The sequence below is a fragment of the Copadichromis virginalis genome, linkage group LG7 (assembly GCF_057382275.1).
Source record: "Copadichromis virginalis isolate Kocher_CV1m ecotype Utaka linkage group LG7, C_Virginalis_male_GT1.1, whole genome shotgun sequence".
In the NCBI taxonomy this organism is placed as follows: Eukaryota; Metazoa; Chordata; class Actinopteri; order Cichliformes; family Cichlidae; genus Copadichromis; species Copadichromis virginalis.
This window is the reverse complement of record NC_140624.1, coordinates 28080637-28099091: the sequence shown is the minus strand read 5'-3', so window position 1 is coordinate 28099091 and position 18455 is coordinate 28080637. Positions and strand designations below refer to the sequence as shown.

The 18455-nt window shown below is 38.9% G+C and overlaps 1 protein-coding gene across 4 annotated transcripts in view; it reads right to left on the bottom strand.

Annotated features, from left to right (window-relative positions):
* Nucleotides 1–2705: 2705 nt before the first annotated feature.
* The window catches only part of LOC146705215 (receptor-type tyrosine-protein phosphatase zeta-like), a 93408-nt gene continuing 77658 nt past the window's right edge, over nucleotides 2706–18455 (bottom strand). For 2 of the 4 annotated variants that reach the window (XM_085462823.1, XM_085462826.1), the window contains 13 exons: nucleotides 17078–17160; nucleotides 14967–15101; nucleotides 14574–14708; nucleotides 14009–14184; nucleotides 13785–13920; nucleotides 11333–11479; nucleotides 11077–11170; nucleotides 10911–10984; nucleotides 10676–10792; nucleotides 10150–10305; nucleotides 9854–9996; nucleotides 7380–7515; nucleotides 2706–3619 (listed from right to left, as the gene is read on the bottom strand). In XM_085462823.1, the coding sequence (XP_085318949.1) occupies nucleotides 3467–3619; nucleotides 7380–7515; nucleotides 9854–9996; nucleotides 10150–10305; nucleotides 10676–10792; nucleotides 10911–10984; nucleotides 11077–11170; nucleotides 11333–11479; nucleotides 13785–13920; nucleotides 14009–14184; nucleotides 14574–14708; nucleotides 14967–15101; nucleotides 17078–17160 (1685 nt within the window). In that variant the 3' untranslated portion in view covers nucleotides 2706–3466. Of the gene's footprint in view, nucleotides 3620–7379; nucleotides 7516–9853; nucleotides 9997–10149; nucleotides 10306–10675; nucleotides 10793–10910; nucleotides 10985–11076; nucleotides 11171–11332; nucleotides 11480–13784; nucleotides 13921–14008; nucleotides 14185–14573; nucleotides 14709–14966; nucleotides 15102–17077; nucleotides 17161–18455 lie in introns of those variants that run through there. The other 2 variants (XM_085462824.1, XM_085462825.1) reach the window with 2 other exon arrangements.

Here is an 18455-nt window from a genome sequence, read left to right as displayed (position 1 = left end):
AGTGTGCCTTCACTTTTGAATAAATCCCCAACAGTGTCACCAGCAAAGCACCCCCACACCAAAACACCTCCTCCATGCTTCACTGTTTGAATCATGCATGTAGAGAATATCCACTCACCTTTTCTGTGTTGCACAAAGACACCGCTGGTGGAACCAAAGAGCTCAAATTTGGACTCATCAGACCAAAGCACAGATTTCCACTGGTCTAATGTCCATGCCTTGTGTTTGTTGGCGCCAACAAATCTCTTCTGCTTGTTGCTTTTCCTTGGTAGAGGTTTCATTTGACCATAAATGCCTGAATCGTATAATCGTCTCCTTTGAACAGTTGATGTAGAGATGTGTCTGCTGTGTGGCATTTATCTGGGCCAAGCTCCCAGGCCTCTGGTAGAGGACCCGAGCTTGAAGGATAAACCGCCCGCAGGGGCGTGCTGGGTGTTTATTTATGTATGTGTATATATATATATATATATATATATATACACACACACACACACACACACACACACACACACACATATATAAAGAGAGAGAGGGGGAGAGAGATGCATAATATAAGATCAGTTTTAATGGTCTACCATGTTCCCTAAGGTGCACGGAGCCACAATATGCAATGTTTACGATTTAGAGTCGCTCGTCCTCTGTAGTGCGAGCTAGAAGTACCACATGGTATTTTTAGGTGGTATTTTTAAGGTGGTTCAGTTTCATGTGTTCATGTTAAATCTGTTAGTAACAAGAATATGACACTGAATAATAACAAATGGTTTTTATTTGTCTTTTTGATTGACCTTCACAATAATCAAAGATTTGATTAGTAAAAAACAATCAGATGGTTCTGATATTTTGCTTTATAAAATAATGATTGCATGAATAAAATTATTATGTGAAGTATTTCTTATTCATTTTTTATAGATTCGGATTGTCACAATTCAATTATAAATGTAATAGTCTGGTTTTTTTTTAAAATTTCTTCTTCGTTGGATTGTTACTATATCCATAACTGACCTTTTTTATTTTTTAAGCTTTTTTAAATTTTATTTTTAAGCTTAGAGCACTACAGAATCCATCGGATTCAGCCATGTTGATAGCAAAGCCGTGCAGGTAGGTGGAATTCTCTTGTTTGCAAGGTATTTGGGTAAAGTGAATCTTTTCCTTCATTCTGAGCATTTTTAAGCTTCCAACATTTTGCAGAAGACCTTTTCTCCACAAGATTTCCTTATTCATTGGTGTTGTAGCTTTGAGGCCTTGGTGTTCGTAATGCTTGGATCTTAGTGCAAACAGTGCAGTAATTTAATTGCAAATGCGCTAACATTTAAATCAATTGAGAATCCATCCACTGAGAATTTAATGTCAACTAGCCAGGATGATTTTTTTTATGAATTTTAGGGATACCATTATATTCAATAGAATTTGCTGAGAAAGCTCAGAATGAAGATTTGAATTAAATTCCAATAGAAATGAATCATGAATGAAGTGCACTACCAGCAAAATAATAATTGTTATTATGCTATAGTCCTTCACTTCCCAACCACAACGGGAACATATCACCCACAGACCCAAATGGAAGAGAATTATGACGGTCTACAGCTGCAATCAGTTTTCTTGTTATCTTCAGAACTTTCCACACTCTTGATTTGTCCATTTCACGCACTAGTTCTCCCTTACTTATCTTTTTATTGATTACTTACTTATCTACCTCCCATTGGTTCCCTGTAAGGCTGGATATCAGTGAGCTGAAAATCATTCTGCTAATCTACCGCTTTGCTAATTGGTGCTTAGCATGGACTTAATATATCATCTTGACACCAAAAGAGGCCAAATGATGATAAAGGCTGCAGCACACTATTTCTTTTGCATCAATACACAGTATGTACATGTTTACAATTATGGCTGATATTTGTCAGCACAAAGCTTTAAGATATTAAAAACAGTTATTGCGTAATACAGACTTTTGCACCTGTATTGCTTTTTGTGACCTTTATATTTGTGACATGGTTCTGATCACTTAATTAGTTGAGCTCAACTCTTCAGAAAAAGATGATCAGCGTTTTTGCTCCTTCTTGATTTAAAGGCAGTTATATAAAGTAGGGCACCAAGCAGAGACCAATTAAGTTTGTATTCATGAAAAGTCAAAAATGCAAATTAAAATGTGGATACGTCTGGACACTGACCTATTTTCTGTCCTGAAAAGGCACATTTCTTGCAGTGTCTTAGCCTGGATTAACACATGCAAAGATCAACTGAAATAACCAGGGATTAGTCCATGACTCTGTTAAGGGAATTGTATTAATCCACAGACAAGAATCATCATTAGAAATGGAATTGGGTATGTCTCCATTTTCGGTGTTTCTTGATTCGGTAACATCTCTTCTCTGTCAGGCTCACAGAAGGCTGTTTCTCCTCATTTTTGTTCCTTTTGTCTGGACCTTGTGACCTTTGACCTGCCTCCTGTTGGTTCTCTGTAAGGCTGCATATTAATGAGCTGAAACTCATTCTGCTAATCTACAGTTTTGCTAATTGCTGTCTACAATGGACTTAATACATCATCTTGGTACCAAATGTTTAAATTGGAAATTTCCAACATCACTTGTATGCAAAACAGTGTATTTAACTAACTTCTGAGCAAACCTCTAATAGTTCATGTGTCTGTTGCATCTTTGCAGGTATATTTGTGGTTCAACACACAGTAACAAAACACTCTCACAGGCTCTCTTTGGTGTTCCTTCCCTTATTTAATCCCTTAGCTAATAAGCCAGCAGCGATTCCTTTATAGCTAAAAAACAAACCAAAAAAACAAAAAGGTCAGTACCCATGCATGACTGTTACAAAATCCATAGTATAAAAGCAGCTAGGCAATTAGAATTAAACCCTTCAAAAATAAAAGCAAAGGTGAAAAGCATAAATAGAAATTTGGTCCATTCAGGGTATTATTATAATATTATTTACAGTACATTAATCTACTATTCGATACCCTTATTTTATATTTGACTGCAGCATGCTACACCAATTTAAACAGAATTTACATTTAACAGAGCAAGTACTCTGTTAAAGACACATTAACAAAATCAATATTGAAAGAGTCTGACAAAGAGTCTTTCCTTTGACCTTAGCATTTGATGTCAAAAGATGCAGCTTTTCCCCTTTTCCCCACATTTGGCTCAGCGCCAATAAATATAAGATTGGCGTTGACAGTTAGTCTCAGGGCAGTACAGCATTAAAAACATTGAACAATTAGTCTACAGCTCATATCACAGTTAGAAATCCAAGATGAGCAAAAAGGCACACATTACAAAACTGTATAGAGGAAACTCATACCAGTCTCAATCTACAAAAGGCAGAGTCTTGAATGACAAGATTTCTTGAGTGATTGTAGCAAGAGTCTGGATTCACTAGCAGCTCTGTTGGTGGTTTCAGGGAAGGGACGAAATGCTGTTGCTCATTTGTAAAAGTGTAGTATTTTTTGTTGGTTTTATTTATTCGTTGGTACCAGGGATTCAATGCTTTCAGCCATGCTGGTGGTTTCCGTCACGATGGTCCCGTTAGCGTCAAAGGACTGAGTTTTCTCGTCTTCTTGTGTCCCGATGAGACTCAGCATGGCTTTGTACAAGAACTGGTACTGCTCCTAGAAAATGGGTAAACAACTCATTATATGTTCATTGTACAGTTTTGTGTGTTTAACTAACCTGCTGTGCATATTTTTCTACTCTACCTTACCACTCGCAGTGCTTTTTACAACCTGCCACAATCACCGATCCACTTCTTTTTCTGCGCTTTCTATCTAACATTTACACACACAATAGATACATTGGAAAGCAACTTGGGGTTATCTTGCGAAAGGATATTTGGCATGCAGACTGGAGTAGCCAGGAATTGAACCATCAACCTTCTAATTACTAGATGACCTGTACATTTGCGAGGTGGCTCAGGAGGTAGTGCTGGAGCCTATCCCAGCTACTACAGTGGGAGAGGTGGGATACCCTGGAGATCCAATTTGATGCACAGAGACAACCACTCACATTCACACCTATGGGCAATTTAAAATCATCAGTTAATCTTACCCCACTAACTGCATGTCTGTGGACTGTGGGAGGATCTGGAGTACCCAGAGAGAACCCACACAAACACAAGGAGAACGTGCAAACTCCACACAAAGGCTCTGGCCAAATGGTGTAGTTGAACTCTGGATATTCTTGCTGTGAAGCAACAGTGCTAAACACCAAACCACCATGCTGCCTTGCTGAAAAAAGTTTTTCCTGAAAAACCAGTTCATACATTTGTAGGCTGGACTATTGTAACTCATTATTATAGGACTCTGCAAAAAAAATCTCTCTTACTTGATCCAAAATACTGCAGCAAAAGTACTGACCCTGTTAAATCCAGAATCTAATTTAAAATCCTTCTAAAACAACTAGAATTTACAATTCAATTGCAAAACGTTTTTTGCAAGGATGTGGAACACTGTGGATGTGAACAAAGAGTTCTAGATAAACAGCTTGTTTGTGTACAGTGAAAACAAGTGTGCCCAATAAAGTGGCAGACACTGTAAAAGTGGTTTGTTTGTTTGTTTTAAACATACTGAAAGTTGTCAGATGTTAAAAAAAAAGAGAGAAATATGTCCCTTGCATCCAAAATTGTCAGTACAAGAGAAGTAAAAGTGCAGACTGTAAGCCACTGACAGACTTCCTGACAAAACACATGACAGCCACTGGTAGGTGTGCCCCTTAGGGGTGAGGGAGTAGGACTATGACACAGGCCAACCAATCCGCAATTGATATTAAAATGAGGGAGGCATGACATGAGAAAATGGCCCCTTTTCTCTCTGTCATGCCTGTAAGAGAAGCACTTTGCACTCCTCTCACAAAATGACTTTAAAATGAGGCTTCTCCATATCACATTCAGATCAAATGTGATATTTATGTGTTTTAAAAACCGTGAGCATCCTGACAAGTTGTTGTCCATATGTGTGGGTTTTTGGTATGTGTGGTGCTTAAATTGAGGTCAGGAGAGCAAGTTAAAAACTGAGGTTATTTTCTTTCTCTCCAAAACTGGTTGGAGAAATTAGTGAATAAGAGTGAATGGGAGCACAGAATGGCATTCGTCTGAAACAAATGGCTCCAGGTCAAAAAATATATTTATTTTTATATGCTCCACAGGGCTCGCAAAATCGCTAGCCCGACATCCCGGGGCTAGCGATTTTTCCAGTCGGGCTACCAAAATCTATCTCTGCCCTGCCCGTCGGGCTATCATAGGAAGGAAAAATATATGTCAATGCTTTTGCATTCTTTCGGAAATTTCGTTTGAATTTGCGCTTCTTTTTTGCTTTCACTTTGCAATCGTGCGAACTGTGTATAGAGAGCGACAGCACTGATTGGTGAGTGACGATAATTTGCGCACCAATTCCTCTGACATCGTCTTATCAATCGTTAGCTTACTATGCAAACATGACAAGTGAAATCTCCCGCAGCTTAAACATGTGAGAGGTTGATCGCGCAGAGAATCGCTGAGCTTATGTGAGTGCGTGTGTAAAAGCAGCAGGATTTATATTTTAGTTCTGCTGAGCCAAATAAGACAGGTCAGGGTGAAGAAGTGACAGCCAAAGAAAAGCTTACCACAAAACGGAAAAGTTATGACAAATCAGACTATAAGGCAAAAAGAAAGTGCAGCTTTATGGTTTCATGGACAAAATAATTTCTGTGGCTGCAAAATGACGAGCTAAATAACCGGGGCTGCACATAAGTGGTCCGCAGGTGCGCATTCGCTGTCAAAATAAAAAACGCGCACAAGATAAGATGTTGCAACACGTGTTTGCGTACATAAGATTTTCTGGAGGAGGACAGACATTTGTTTAAAACTCTTAAAGATGTCGAAGAAGCTCCTTTAAGCAATTACTTTGGTTTTCCTCCACCTCCAAAGAAATGTCAGAAGGAGTCCGAACCACAAAAGAAGCGCGTATTCTCGGAAAAGTGGTTGCAGGAGGTGAGCTGGCTTCAAACAAATGATGAACGCACAGAGATGTGGTGCAGAATGTGCCGTGAAAATCCCACTCTAGCGGACAAAAACAGTGCCTTTTATATGGATGCAAACGCGCGTTGCAACTTCTTATCTGGTGCGTGTCTTTTATTTTGACAGCGAATGCGCACCTGCGGACCACTTATGTGCACTTGTGTAAATAACATAATGTTCTGCCGGGTGTGTTGTTGGTTTTCCCTCGATTTCTGAGTCGACAAGCGCCTTTGTTACTGGGACCAGTCATTTTAAGAAAGGCCCCCATTAGAACCCATGAGAAATGCAAGAAATGCATTATTGCTCAGTCTGCAATATCTTTCCCAGAACAAACACCAATTGCAAATAACATACTAAAAATAAACCTGAAAATCAGTTTAAAACCGCGTACTATGTTGCAAAGAGTGAACTACCACTGGCACAATTTAGCAGTCTTTGCAAACTTCAAAAAGCAAATGGCCTAGATCTTGGTTCCACTTGTTTCTTACCTGTGATTTCAGTGGAAATTTCAAATTCAGGATCTGACACAGACTGATTCATGTCCTACACAGTTCTTACAAGTTCATAGAAACTTCTGTTCAATTAGAACCAAGTATTTGAGTTGATGATTGTAATTTTTATACAATGTTATAATTTGTGTTTCAACAATTTTTTGATTAATGTTTTGTTTCCTTTACAATATTATACTTTAATGTATAATATTGTAAAGGAAACAAAACGGGAAACAAAACATCAATCAAAAAATTGCTCTCTTTTTTATTCAGGCTACTTCAATTTATTTTGGGCTACCAAAAACTGAAGAGTCCCTGCCCAAAGGGCTACCAGGGATTTTGAAATTTTGCGAGCCCTGAAGCGCTTGGGATCTTTTATGCATTATTGTAGGATCTTTACAATATAAAACTTGAAGGGATTGTTGCCACCTCAAGGTGGCAATAACATTAACATGAATTGACAATTGATGAATGAATTGACATGTTGGTACCCCTTTTGCCACCAAAACAGCATGAACTCCACTAGACCCTTGAAGGTATCTCCATGGATCAGACTTTTTTTGTCCAGTACAAAATAAGTGCTGGAAAAAAACAATTGCTTATGCTTGATTAGATTGAGAATTTGGAGGTGAAGTCAACACCTCAAACTCATTGTCGTGCTTCTTGCCGTTTCACTGTTGTCTCCCTACTGAAAAAGGCCACAGCCATTAAGGCATATTATACCCTTAAACAAACAGAAAAACCCAACATTTAAAGAGCCTATTACAATAAAAACAGCTGCCTTGTTGTTTTGATGCTAATTATATATTTTTTAAATATTCAAATTTAATGAGGTACACTTTACAGCATTACATTACAATAAAATTATTGTGAGACAGACAAACTTACGATGTTGTTGAAGGTTCCAGGTCTCATGAGATTCATCAGCCTGGCTACTTGGAAGACATCCACTGACGCTTCGGCATCCAACTGGCGAGTCAGAGACGAAAGAGCACAGAACAGTCCTGCTGTAAACCCACCCACACTAAAAAACAAAACACAAAATAAATAAAATTATATGGGCATGTGGCTCCAACTTCTTGTGTTTTCTTTTTTCCTGATTTTGCTACTACTTGGCATAGCTACATTATGTCCGGTTGGTTAGCCATTACCACTTTGTCTGTTTGTATCTGGAAGTCCCACAAGAGCTTAGCCTGGTCATTCTCAGCCACCTTGGGGAGCGTCTCCCATTTTGACCTTGGGAGTTCTAGGCCATACTCAGTACATGTTCTTGTGGACTAGGCCGCCACTTGGTTATGGCGTTCCATGTATGCCCTGCCTGCTAGCATCTTACACCCTGCAGTTATGCTGGATTGTCTCAGGGGCATCTTTGCACCTCGGGTCTTGCCTGGTGTGTTAGACCCCAGCCTGTATGGATCTTGTGCTTAGAGCTTGTTCCTTTGTTGCCATGATTACTGCCTCTGTGATGTCTTTCAGTCTAGCTAACTACTGGTGGGATTTCTCAATATCCCTTCTTCTGTTTGTCGGTGGTACATGCGGCTCTGTCATCATGGGAGCTCTTGCTCTTCTTCTTTCTCTGGTTTCTGCTGCCTGAGGTATTCACTAAGCAATACTATGTGCCCATCTTCCTGATGTACTCATGGATCTTTGTTGTGTCATCCTGGATAGTAGTTCTGATACTCACTAGTTCTTGGCCACCTTCCTTCTGCTTAGCATACAGTCTCAGGGTGCTGGATTTGAGGTGAAACCCTCCATACATGGTAAGGAGCTTGATTGTCTTGATGTCAATGGCTTCTATCTTCTCCCTTGGGCCTGCCAGCTTATTGATGTCTGATAATAAGCTGGCAGGGCGTATGTGTTGATTGCACGAATCTTGTTCTTCCGATTCAGCTGACGCCTTAGGACTTAGGTTATTCTCTGCTGATATTTGGTGGCTGCAGCTTTTCTAGCGGCCTTTTTATTATTCTCCAGTCCGACATCCAACGTCTCTCTTTATATATCTATATCTATCTTATCTATATACATACACAAACACACCCACACATACACCCACAACTCCCATCTCCACTATATACACTATATTGCCAAAAGTATTTGCTTGTCTGCCATCGCATGCATATCAATTTGTCTTGTCTTCATTCCTAGGGTAAATATTATGTCAGCCCACCCTTTGCAGCTTCAACTGTATGTTTATGGGAATGTTTGACCATTCTCGTAGAAGCGCATTTGGGAGTGCCACGGTCTGTGGCTGCAGACCATGCAGCTTTTTATGAGGACCCAAATGCAGACAATCAAAGGCAAAAATTGATTTTTAACAAAAAGTGTAACCATTTACAGTGAGGAGCATAAGTATTTGAACACCCTGCGATTTTCGAAGTTCTCCCACTTAGAAATCATTGTGGGGTCTGAAATTCACATTGTAGGTGCATTGCCACTGTGAGAGACAGCATTTAAAAAACAATTCAGGAAATTACATTGTATGATTTTTAAAGAATTTATTTGTATTGCACTGCTGCACATAAAAATTTGAACACCTGGCAATCAGCAAGAATTCTGGCTCTCAAAGACCTGTTACTATGCCTTTATTAATCTAAATTATTAGCACCTGTCTGAGCTCTTTAAAGACACCTGTCCACTGGCCTAGCCAGTCTCCAGACCTAAATCCAATAAAAAATCTTTGGAGGGAGCTGAAACTCCATGTTGCTGAGCAACAGCCCCAAAACCTGACAGATCTAGAGGAGATCTGTGTGGAGGAGTGGGCCGTAATCCCTGTTGCACTGTGTGCAAACCTGGTCAAGAACTACAGGAAACGTTTGACCTCTGTAATCGCAAACAAAGGCTTTTGTATCAAATATTAACACTACTTTTCTCAGGTGTCCAAATACATTCTTTAAAAATCATACAGTGCCATTTCCTAATTGTTTTTTTTAAAGTGGGAATGCACCTACAATGTGAATTTCAGATCCCTCCATGATTTCTAAGTGGGAGAACTTTGAAAATTGCAGGGTGTTCAAATACTTATGTTCCTCACTGTATTTTGGCTGCTAACAAACATGAATAAAAACAGGTAAACTGAAAAATAAACAACAAAAAAACTCAAAACATAAAAGGAACTAAACTCAAGGAATAAAACTTGATCCTAAGCCAATAATACAAAGAATCACAAAACAGAATAAACTCAAAATGCTGAACCAGCACCCTGACAGAGAGGTCAGACAAGAGGTTCAGAGGTTGGACAAGAAGGCCTGAGTAGGTAGGTACACAGACAGACAGATGCATAGATATGGATCGTGAATAATATAAAGATTACAAAACAAGTATCAGACCAGACGACAGTATTGTAAGTAGTCCAAGGGTCTTACTTATCGTGGACCACAGTAGGGCTGTCCTCTGTGAGGATCTCTTCCTTCATCAGTTTGAAAAGTTCAAAGGTGGAAATGAGGGGACTGTCTGGGTTTGGCCAGTTGGGAGCACGATAGTGTCTCACCTCAAGAACGTAGTCATCCTATTAAGATAAGAAAAGACAGCAAACATCAGTCACAGTCAGTCATGAGAGTGAGTTTTCATGTCCACATGACAACTATTCTTATGGGCGTGGGTTTTAAATTAAAGCTGGGATACATTTTTTAGAGGGAATTCAAACTGCCATGTTACTAACCTTTGTAGCTTTCAGTATGTAGTCCTGAACTACCAGCAGGTCCTCGTTGGACAGACAAACATGAGTCTCACTCTTTTGAGTGACAGTGAACATCTCATAGCTGATCAGCTGCCCTTTATAAGGCCAGAAAACAAATGGCTCTGCTTCTTCCTCCATCTACCAACACAGGAAATCATTACATTGCATTCGTGACAATTCACAGATATCTCCAACTTGCAACTACATTTTTTCCAAACTGGCTGCTTGTAATTACAGTATGTACCATGATACTGTAGAGAGAGCATGACTTTCTCCAAAAGGTCATGGTGCACCCTGAACAGATCGCTAGTCTGGGCTAACACGTCAAGAAAACCTCAATACATTTTCCACAAAACATTAAAATATTAAACCAGAAAAGATATTTTGAGATATAAAATAAATATTAAAATAACATTTGAATTAAAGGAACAAACAGGTACAAAGAGCCCCAGGAGGATGTAGTCACAAGATTCTTTCAGGGATGTCTTTAAAAAGAACGGTTCCTCACCCCAGGCAGTGACAAAATGACTTGGGCGTTGTGGTCCCATATCATTGTCCAGAAGTCCTTTATGGTGACAGGCAAGGGTTTCTGGGTAATGATGAACTCCTTGGTGTGCCTGTAACCCTGGAGGAACATGTCAGCCACACTTACTGACCTCATTACTTGAAACGGTGGCTGTTACTGATGAATTATATACACATACACACAGAGTCATATATATATATATATATATATGACTTACTGCGATATATGATGCATTAATGTAGTCTGATGTTTCCCCTGCTGTTGTCGGCAAATGCACTCGTGACCTCTCAACTGCAATATGAGATAGAACATGTTTGTGCAGACAGATGTTTTTGTGTATGTGCAGTATTTTCAGCTGCAACTGACGAGTGTGTCAGACTCACTGGGTATCACCGAGCAGTTCCTGTTCTTGTTGTGGTTGCAGTCCTGCAGAGCTGTGGAATAGTCACAGTGCTTCAGATTGGTGTAACAAACCATCTGTGGAAAACATCAAAAACCTGTAAACAACTGTAAACAACTAAAAAAACCCATCTTTCATTAAAAGATGTCTGATAATAAGTATGATAATAGTTTATGATAATATGAAGACTGCCTGAGACTGTGTCTGTCTCAATGAAACATATTGAGAGTAAGGCTTACCTTGAACTGTTTGTCCATCCCTGTTCCTCCATCAGGCCCTGGGGTCATCAGCTTGTCCACGTACGTATGCAGTTGAGCCACTGCCACCTCTGTCTCACCAGACAAGATGGCTTCCACCAGGGCATTGTGGATAAAAATATACTGTTCCTGCAGAAAGAAAAAAACAGGACGTTTAAATTTGTCATTGAAACTTTTTTAACAGCCTCATAACAGGAGACTGAGCCAGGTAGGAAGTTTAAAATGTTAAACATTGAACTCTATTCATTTGAACATTAAAAAAATCTTACTGTCTAATAAAGGAGATGTGGAGTTTGACAGTCTGATGCAGATGAATGTCAAATTAGTCCGATTAATTAAGAAGGTCTTTTTGGTGAGTGGTCTTTGTTCTAGTAGCCACATTTCCAGTAATGTAAAGACACTCAGACATACAATCATTTCATACATTTTCTGAATCACCAAATTAATACCCAGACATTCCTGTCACGATGTAACACATAGTTTGTGCCTCATTTAGTGTTTTTTATATGTGCAGTTTAACGAGCTGCACATATAAAACATCATCTCACCAATAAATCTATAATACACTTAAAATGTGCTTTAAATAAATGAATCAGTGAAAATGTGACACTTGCAGCATATTTTAAAATTAAACTCTAAAATAAACTTCTCCCAACAGCTTTAATTTTTATTCCTCCAGTTGCAGACTCGGTTTGAGAGGACAAATTTGACCTCTTTTCAGCAAGTACAGACTCGCTGTCCTGTTAGGATCAGATAAATTGTTGTAAAATGTTTGCTGATTGTTTGTTGTTTTGGCATTATTCCCTGTTGAAGCAAACAAACTGCTGATGGCATCTTCTGTTGTTCTATGTTGCTGAACTTTTCTTGGGAGTGGGGGGCAGCACCTTGTGTTATATCTAGGTTATCTCTAGGCTTTGGATTTTGTCCTGTTTGAGGCCAAAAAGCATCACAGACTTATTTTCAGTGTGGCTTCAGCATGTGCACATGCTAATCTTATAGCAGGGGCTTAGAACAGCGAGGCAAAGTTGTCGCAGGAGCAACATAATTTATTTCCCTATTTTTCTGTTTATTTGTCCTAAATTTATACCTGATACAGTTCTAGCCATGAAATAGAAACTGACAAACCATCATAACCCTAGTGGGCCTTAGAAATGGGAGATGGAATTAAACAAGATGGCTGTCAGAAAATAACAAGTCACAAAAATTCAAAGTTGATTATTTCTGGGACTTCGGGATCAGGACGAACTTTTGTGAAAAAAAAGGTTGTTAATGCATTCTAGTTCTGCCTGCCAGTGAAAAATATAGATAGAAACTAAAACTGTATTCGTGAGAAGAATATTCTGTTCAGTGCTATATTTAACAAGATCTCTAGCAATCATTTCAATTTATTTGATTAATTCTACACAGAATCAAAATATGGTTGAAAGAAAGGTCTACAGTTGTGGTCAGGGGTTTATATACACTCATTATGGGAATGAATGTAGAGGGTGTATACAACAGTGATCAAAATGACTGTAACCCCTCTATATCATACTGCTACACTACATTACTAAAAGTAATCATTCACTCATCCAGACCATTGAATTCAGGTGGCCACCAGGATATCAAATCAGACACCTCTGTTAGACTGCTTCTACAAAAATTTGTGAAAGAATGGGCCAGTCTGAGGCACTGAAGTGAATTTCAGTATGCTACCGTGACAGGATTCCACCTGTGCAACAAGTCCAGTTGGGAAATGTCCTCACTACTACGGTTCACAAAGTGGAGGAGACTGGGCATGACAGCAACTCAGCCTTGAAGTAGTAGACCGCTAAAGCCACAGAGCAGGGTCAGCGGATGCTGAAGTGGATAGTGTGTAACGTCTTCAGCAGTTAATGGCTACAGACCTTCAAACCACATGTGCCTTCAGATTAGCTCAAGAACAGTGCATAAAGAGCTTCATGGGGTGGGTTTCCATCGCCGAGCAGCTGCATCTAAGCGGCGTAATGCAGTGAAAAGTGATGAATCATGGTTCTATCATGGTTCTCCGTCTGACAGCCCGATGGATGAGTCTGTCAAGTGTAATGTTTGGTGGATATGGGGTTACTTTTAAGGAGTTGGGCTCAACCCCTTAGTTCCAGTGAAAGGCACCGCTAATGCTTCAGCATACCAAGGCATGGGTTTGCTTGAAGAAAAATCTAAGTATTGCCAGTGAGGTTCTCGTTTTTTATTTTTTTAATCTTCTGGGCTGCATCTGTGTTTGGTTCCAATTTAATGTCAGTTGTTCCAGTCTGGGTGCACAGATCAATGACACTGAACTTGCCATGTAGAGACTCAGGATTTACCATCCACAAAGAAGTCATTATTATTAGTAGTATTATTATTAATGGTAGTAAATGGATGGTGTGTTGACTGGCTATAGGTGTGGGTGTGTATGGACAGGAATGAGGGTGACCTCTGTCTGCACCAGGCATTTCCTCTGAGTTTGAATGTGTTTAAGGAAGCCCATGATGTTGACGGAGCCCTCATTTTGGATCTGCGTCAGCATGCTGTCCAGGACAATGTATGTGCCCGTGCGGCCAACACCAGCACTGCGCGGCAAAGAGAATATTAGAGTTAAGAATATATATTCAGCTGCCAATGAAAATGAGATTTTTAACTCTTTCTGGCAGTTCCCACCTGCAGTGAACCATCAGTGGCCCCATGTCATCTGTCCTGGCTCTGGACGACTTGCGGATGAAGCAGAGGAACGGCAGAGCTAAGTCTGGAACGCCAGTGTCAGGCCACTGAGTGTAATGATACTGTGTCACAGTCCGCTCATTAGCCCCCTCCTTGGCCCGCCCCTTCTGAGAACTCTGCAGGTGGACAAGAACAAAGCAGTCAGTAACAGGAAGATACCAACAGTGACTCACTGACATCACTCGAGTTGTGAAATTCTAACTTGTGCCATCCATGGATGGATCTACTGCGGTACTGCCACCCTAAAATAATTTCTTGCCACTCCTACTTGGCCTAGTTACAATTAACATGAAAATCTAAATATATTGTATGTAGTGCAGTCTCTCTACTCTCTTCTCTTTCCCCTCACCCCAACTGGTTCCCATTAAGGGAACTCCTTTCTAATATTTTAGGGTCTTTATTTCTCTTGAAGTGATCATCTTTGCAAATTAGAGCTATAAAAAAGAAAATGAAGTGAAATTCTGTCATTACACAGGATACTTAAGGGTGACTGCTACAGGCTGACCTTTTTTACCTGGATTTTTCTGATGGTGAAGGTTCTCTGGGTGTAGTAGGCGAGGACTTTAGTGCTCTTCACAGTCACAAGAAAGCTGCCGTACTCCTCCTGCACCTCTAGTGGCCAGTACTGATCATATATTCTCTAAGACACAGTAAACACATGCATATAATGCTAAAAGAAATGTGATGGAAAAGATTCTTCTTTGGTTGATCGATATTTATAAAAGAGTACTGTAAAAGTGTAAAAAATATATTTTTTAAAACTACAGAATCATTTCTTTCTTTACTGACCAACATGAGTGAACACAAGTTCACTCTGTGTGTGTCATCAGATTATGTTCATATATATTTCAACTCAAAAATATAAATGGAATTTCAGAAACTATGACGAGACACTTACGCATCCTTTCTCCACCAGGTTGCTGATCAAGACGATGATGCAGATGTTCTGCTCCCATATCATCCTCCAGAAGTCCTCAATGCTCGACCTCACAGGCCCCTGAGCAGCAATGTACAACCGTGGCTTCTTAAAACCCTGAGAAACACAAAGTGCTGACATGATCTTTGGCAAATCAGAATGTCACAGGTGTATGTGCAAGATGTACTAAGTACAAGATGGGAAATTTGTTCTGCAGACTTTGTTGTGTTCATGTACTTTTACATTGCAATGTGAAAAACAATGAGATAATAAAAAGATTGTCCATTAGAGTTTTTGCTCTGAATGCTTAAACACCACATTGATAGCTATTTCAAGTATAGTTGCACCATTCCTTTATGAATCTGGATTTATTATTACTAATAAATAACTTTAGGTGAAGGCCAACCAACCAAAACGTATTACAATATTAGAAATCAAAAATAGGCAAAAAAGAATTTACGATTTAAAACACTCGTGAATATTGTGTTTTACATCTGATTGCCTCAAGGCCTTATAACATCCTCCAGTTAACTGATTATCTGCAGAGGAACGGTTCATTTGAAGAATTTCAGTCAGGATTCAGAATCACAGAAGAGAAACCGCACTACTAAAGGTTACTAACGACCTCTTATGGCCTCTGACAGTGAGCTTACACACTGTCAGACTCCTGCTAGACTTCAGTGCAGCATTTGATAACACTTAGCACAATATTTTACTACAGACTTTTTAATTAATTAAATTTTAAAGAAATTGCACTACAGTGGTTTAAGTTATATCTATCCAGGTTGTTCATGCAAATGTTGAGTCTTCTTTTTGTCAAGGACCAATTCTATTGACATTATACATTTAAATAATAGGCAATATTATTAGAATAAATAACATACAATATGCAGATGATAGCCAACTTTATCTATCCATGAAGCCAGATGATTCACATCATGTAGTTAAACTCAGGCATGTCTTTTGAATTTCCTCCTTCTAAAATGGAGACGAATATGTAGATGACTTGCCTTGGCCTTCAGTAACACTTTCAGAAACCTTAGGAGTCATTTTTGATCAGGATATTTCAAAGCTCATATTAAATCAATATTTAGGATTTGTGCAATATCTCTAAAATTAGAAACACGTCTACAAGAGATGGTAGTTCAGGAATACCAGCATATTTTCATTTACTCCTGGTGTGTTCAGTCTAATACGAGTTCAACCTGTTTCACTAGAATTTGTAGCTTTTTTATGATAACGTTTTTCTTGTTGTAGTTGATTTTTAAAAACAAAATGTGCTCAAAAATATTTTCTCCTCAAAGTCCACTTGGAGCTTCCTATTTGTTCTCCTGTTGAAAATGAAGCATTTAAATGCACTTCACAGTCAATCTAAATCCCACAACTCAAATTTACTAGATTTTTTTTACTACTGAGAAAGGGCCCAAGAAAGCTCCTGTATAGGTGCTCAAATTGGAGACTAAATTGCCAAATCAAACAAAACATGTGTGTGTGTATGTGTGTGTATATATGTGTGTGTGTGTGTGTTTTTAACAAAAATGTCAAGATGGCAGAATTCTGGTGATTTGTTTAGTTAAGGCCAGCCTACGAAAGACTGTCACGTGTTCTCAGGAGAGAGCACTGTTCAATCACTCCATTTAATAGTTTGATAAGATAACCTTCAGTTGACTGACAGCATGAAGTTGTCGTCAATGCGCCAAAAGCAGACAAAAGTAGGAGCTGTAGAGATTCTCAATGTGCTTTTACCAACTCTAACCTGTATGCCGGCTCTCCAGAGAGGCCATGACTGCAGAGAGGTCTTTTTGTGTCGCTTCTGCTTTTCACAAAACAACAAGATGTTGGAAATAAGGTTTTATTGGTGCCGTTACTAGCATAATAGAGAGCTTCGCAGGTCCCCTCTCGTGAATAGGTTTAGAAATATGCAGCAGGGAGACTTGACTTGGTTTTGGAAGACTAGAGGGAAGTGTTGAGTGGCTCTGGGAATAAAAATACCCTCAGACTATTTGTTTGAGAGGCTGAATAAACAGAAATGAGCTTCAGAGTGAGGATGAAGGCCTCAGTTTGTATGTAGCTTATTAAAATGTTTTCCTTACATCCACGTAGCTTGCGTTAATGTAATCCATTGCTTTTCCTTTTTTGTTGGCCAATAGTGAGAGGTGTACCTGGGTATCATCATCTGACAGGCAAAGACAGACACACACAGACAGTAAAGATAAAAAATTAGATGAATTCATTTTACATTAGATAAAGACATGTAAGCAAATTTGACATCTTCCATATAAATTGGATATTAAATATAATTTTGAAATTTAAAACGCTTCAGGGCATGACGAGACATTCTCCTTCAGCATCGACTGATAGAGTGTAGAATTTATGACTATCAATTACATTCTGGTCCTGAACTCTTCGGGGTGTAATCCTGGAGGAAAGTCCTGAAATGGGCCAGTTACTCTAGATCCTCTACTGTACTTTACTTTTGACAAAAATAAACATATAGTGCTGTTAAAAACTATTTCCTCCCTACCAAGTTTCTTTCTTTTTTTGCTCATCTGTCACACTTAAACGTAAACATATTTTAATACAGAACCTACCAAACAGCAAATGCAGTTTTTAAATCATGATTTTATTTATTAAGGGAAAAATATACCCAAAACTACCTGGTCCAATGTGAAAAACGAATTGCTGCCTAAACCTGACTTGTTAGGGTTTTGAGCCATTCAGAGGTGGTATGTTTCAGACACTGTGCTGGGGTCCCAAAGCCTTTAACTCTTTCTGGACTAATTCATGTCACTGACTTTGTTTCTCAACTGTTTCTTTACATTATGGCATGATGTGTTGCTTTCTGGGATCTTTTAACCTTTTACTCTGTCTCTGTTCTACTTAAGCTATTTCTTTTTTTTCCCTTTTATTAAAGTTTGAAATTACATGTTATTTTAAATTTATTTAACAATTTTGGTCACTTGTGACTCCAAATAAAAAAGACAGCAATCACAAAAATGCTCAAATCAAAGATTAAAACAGTGAGAAAAAGGTTCACAGAACAGAGTGATGTCATGGTGTGTGCCCATCTTTTATATACATGTTTTTATACTCTGAGCGCTGAGTGCATTTTATTTCTTTCTTCTTTTTATGTGGATGGATTACTCATTTACATATACAAAACCAAAATTTGTAGCCTAATGCTTTATCTTAGTCCCGTGTGTTGATAAGGCTACAGAAGATTTTTATTAATTCATTGGTTGATTTTAGGCTTCTTAATCAACTAATTACTGTGGCTCTGAACTGAAAACCCAGTTGCTGTCTTGACTCTTCAGGAATGAACAAGCAGCCACAGCTGAAAGTGCAGCAAATGAAGAAGAATTAAATCTCCGGACCAGCATCTGGATATAAACGTGTAACAAATGCACCAGTATTCATTCTTTTTTTTTTGGTGGATAAAGAAGTTATATTTTTTATTGTTCCAAATTAAAT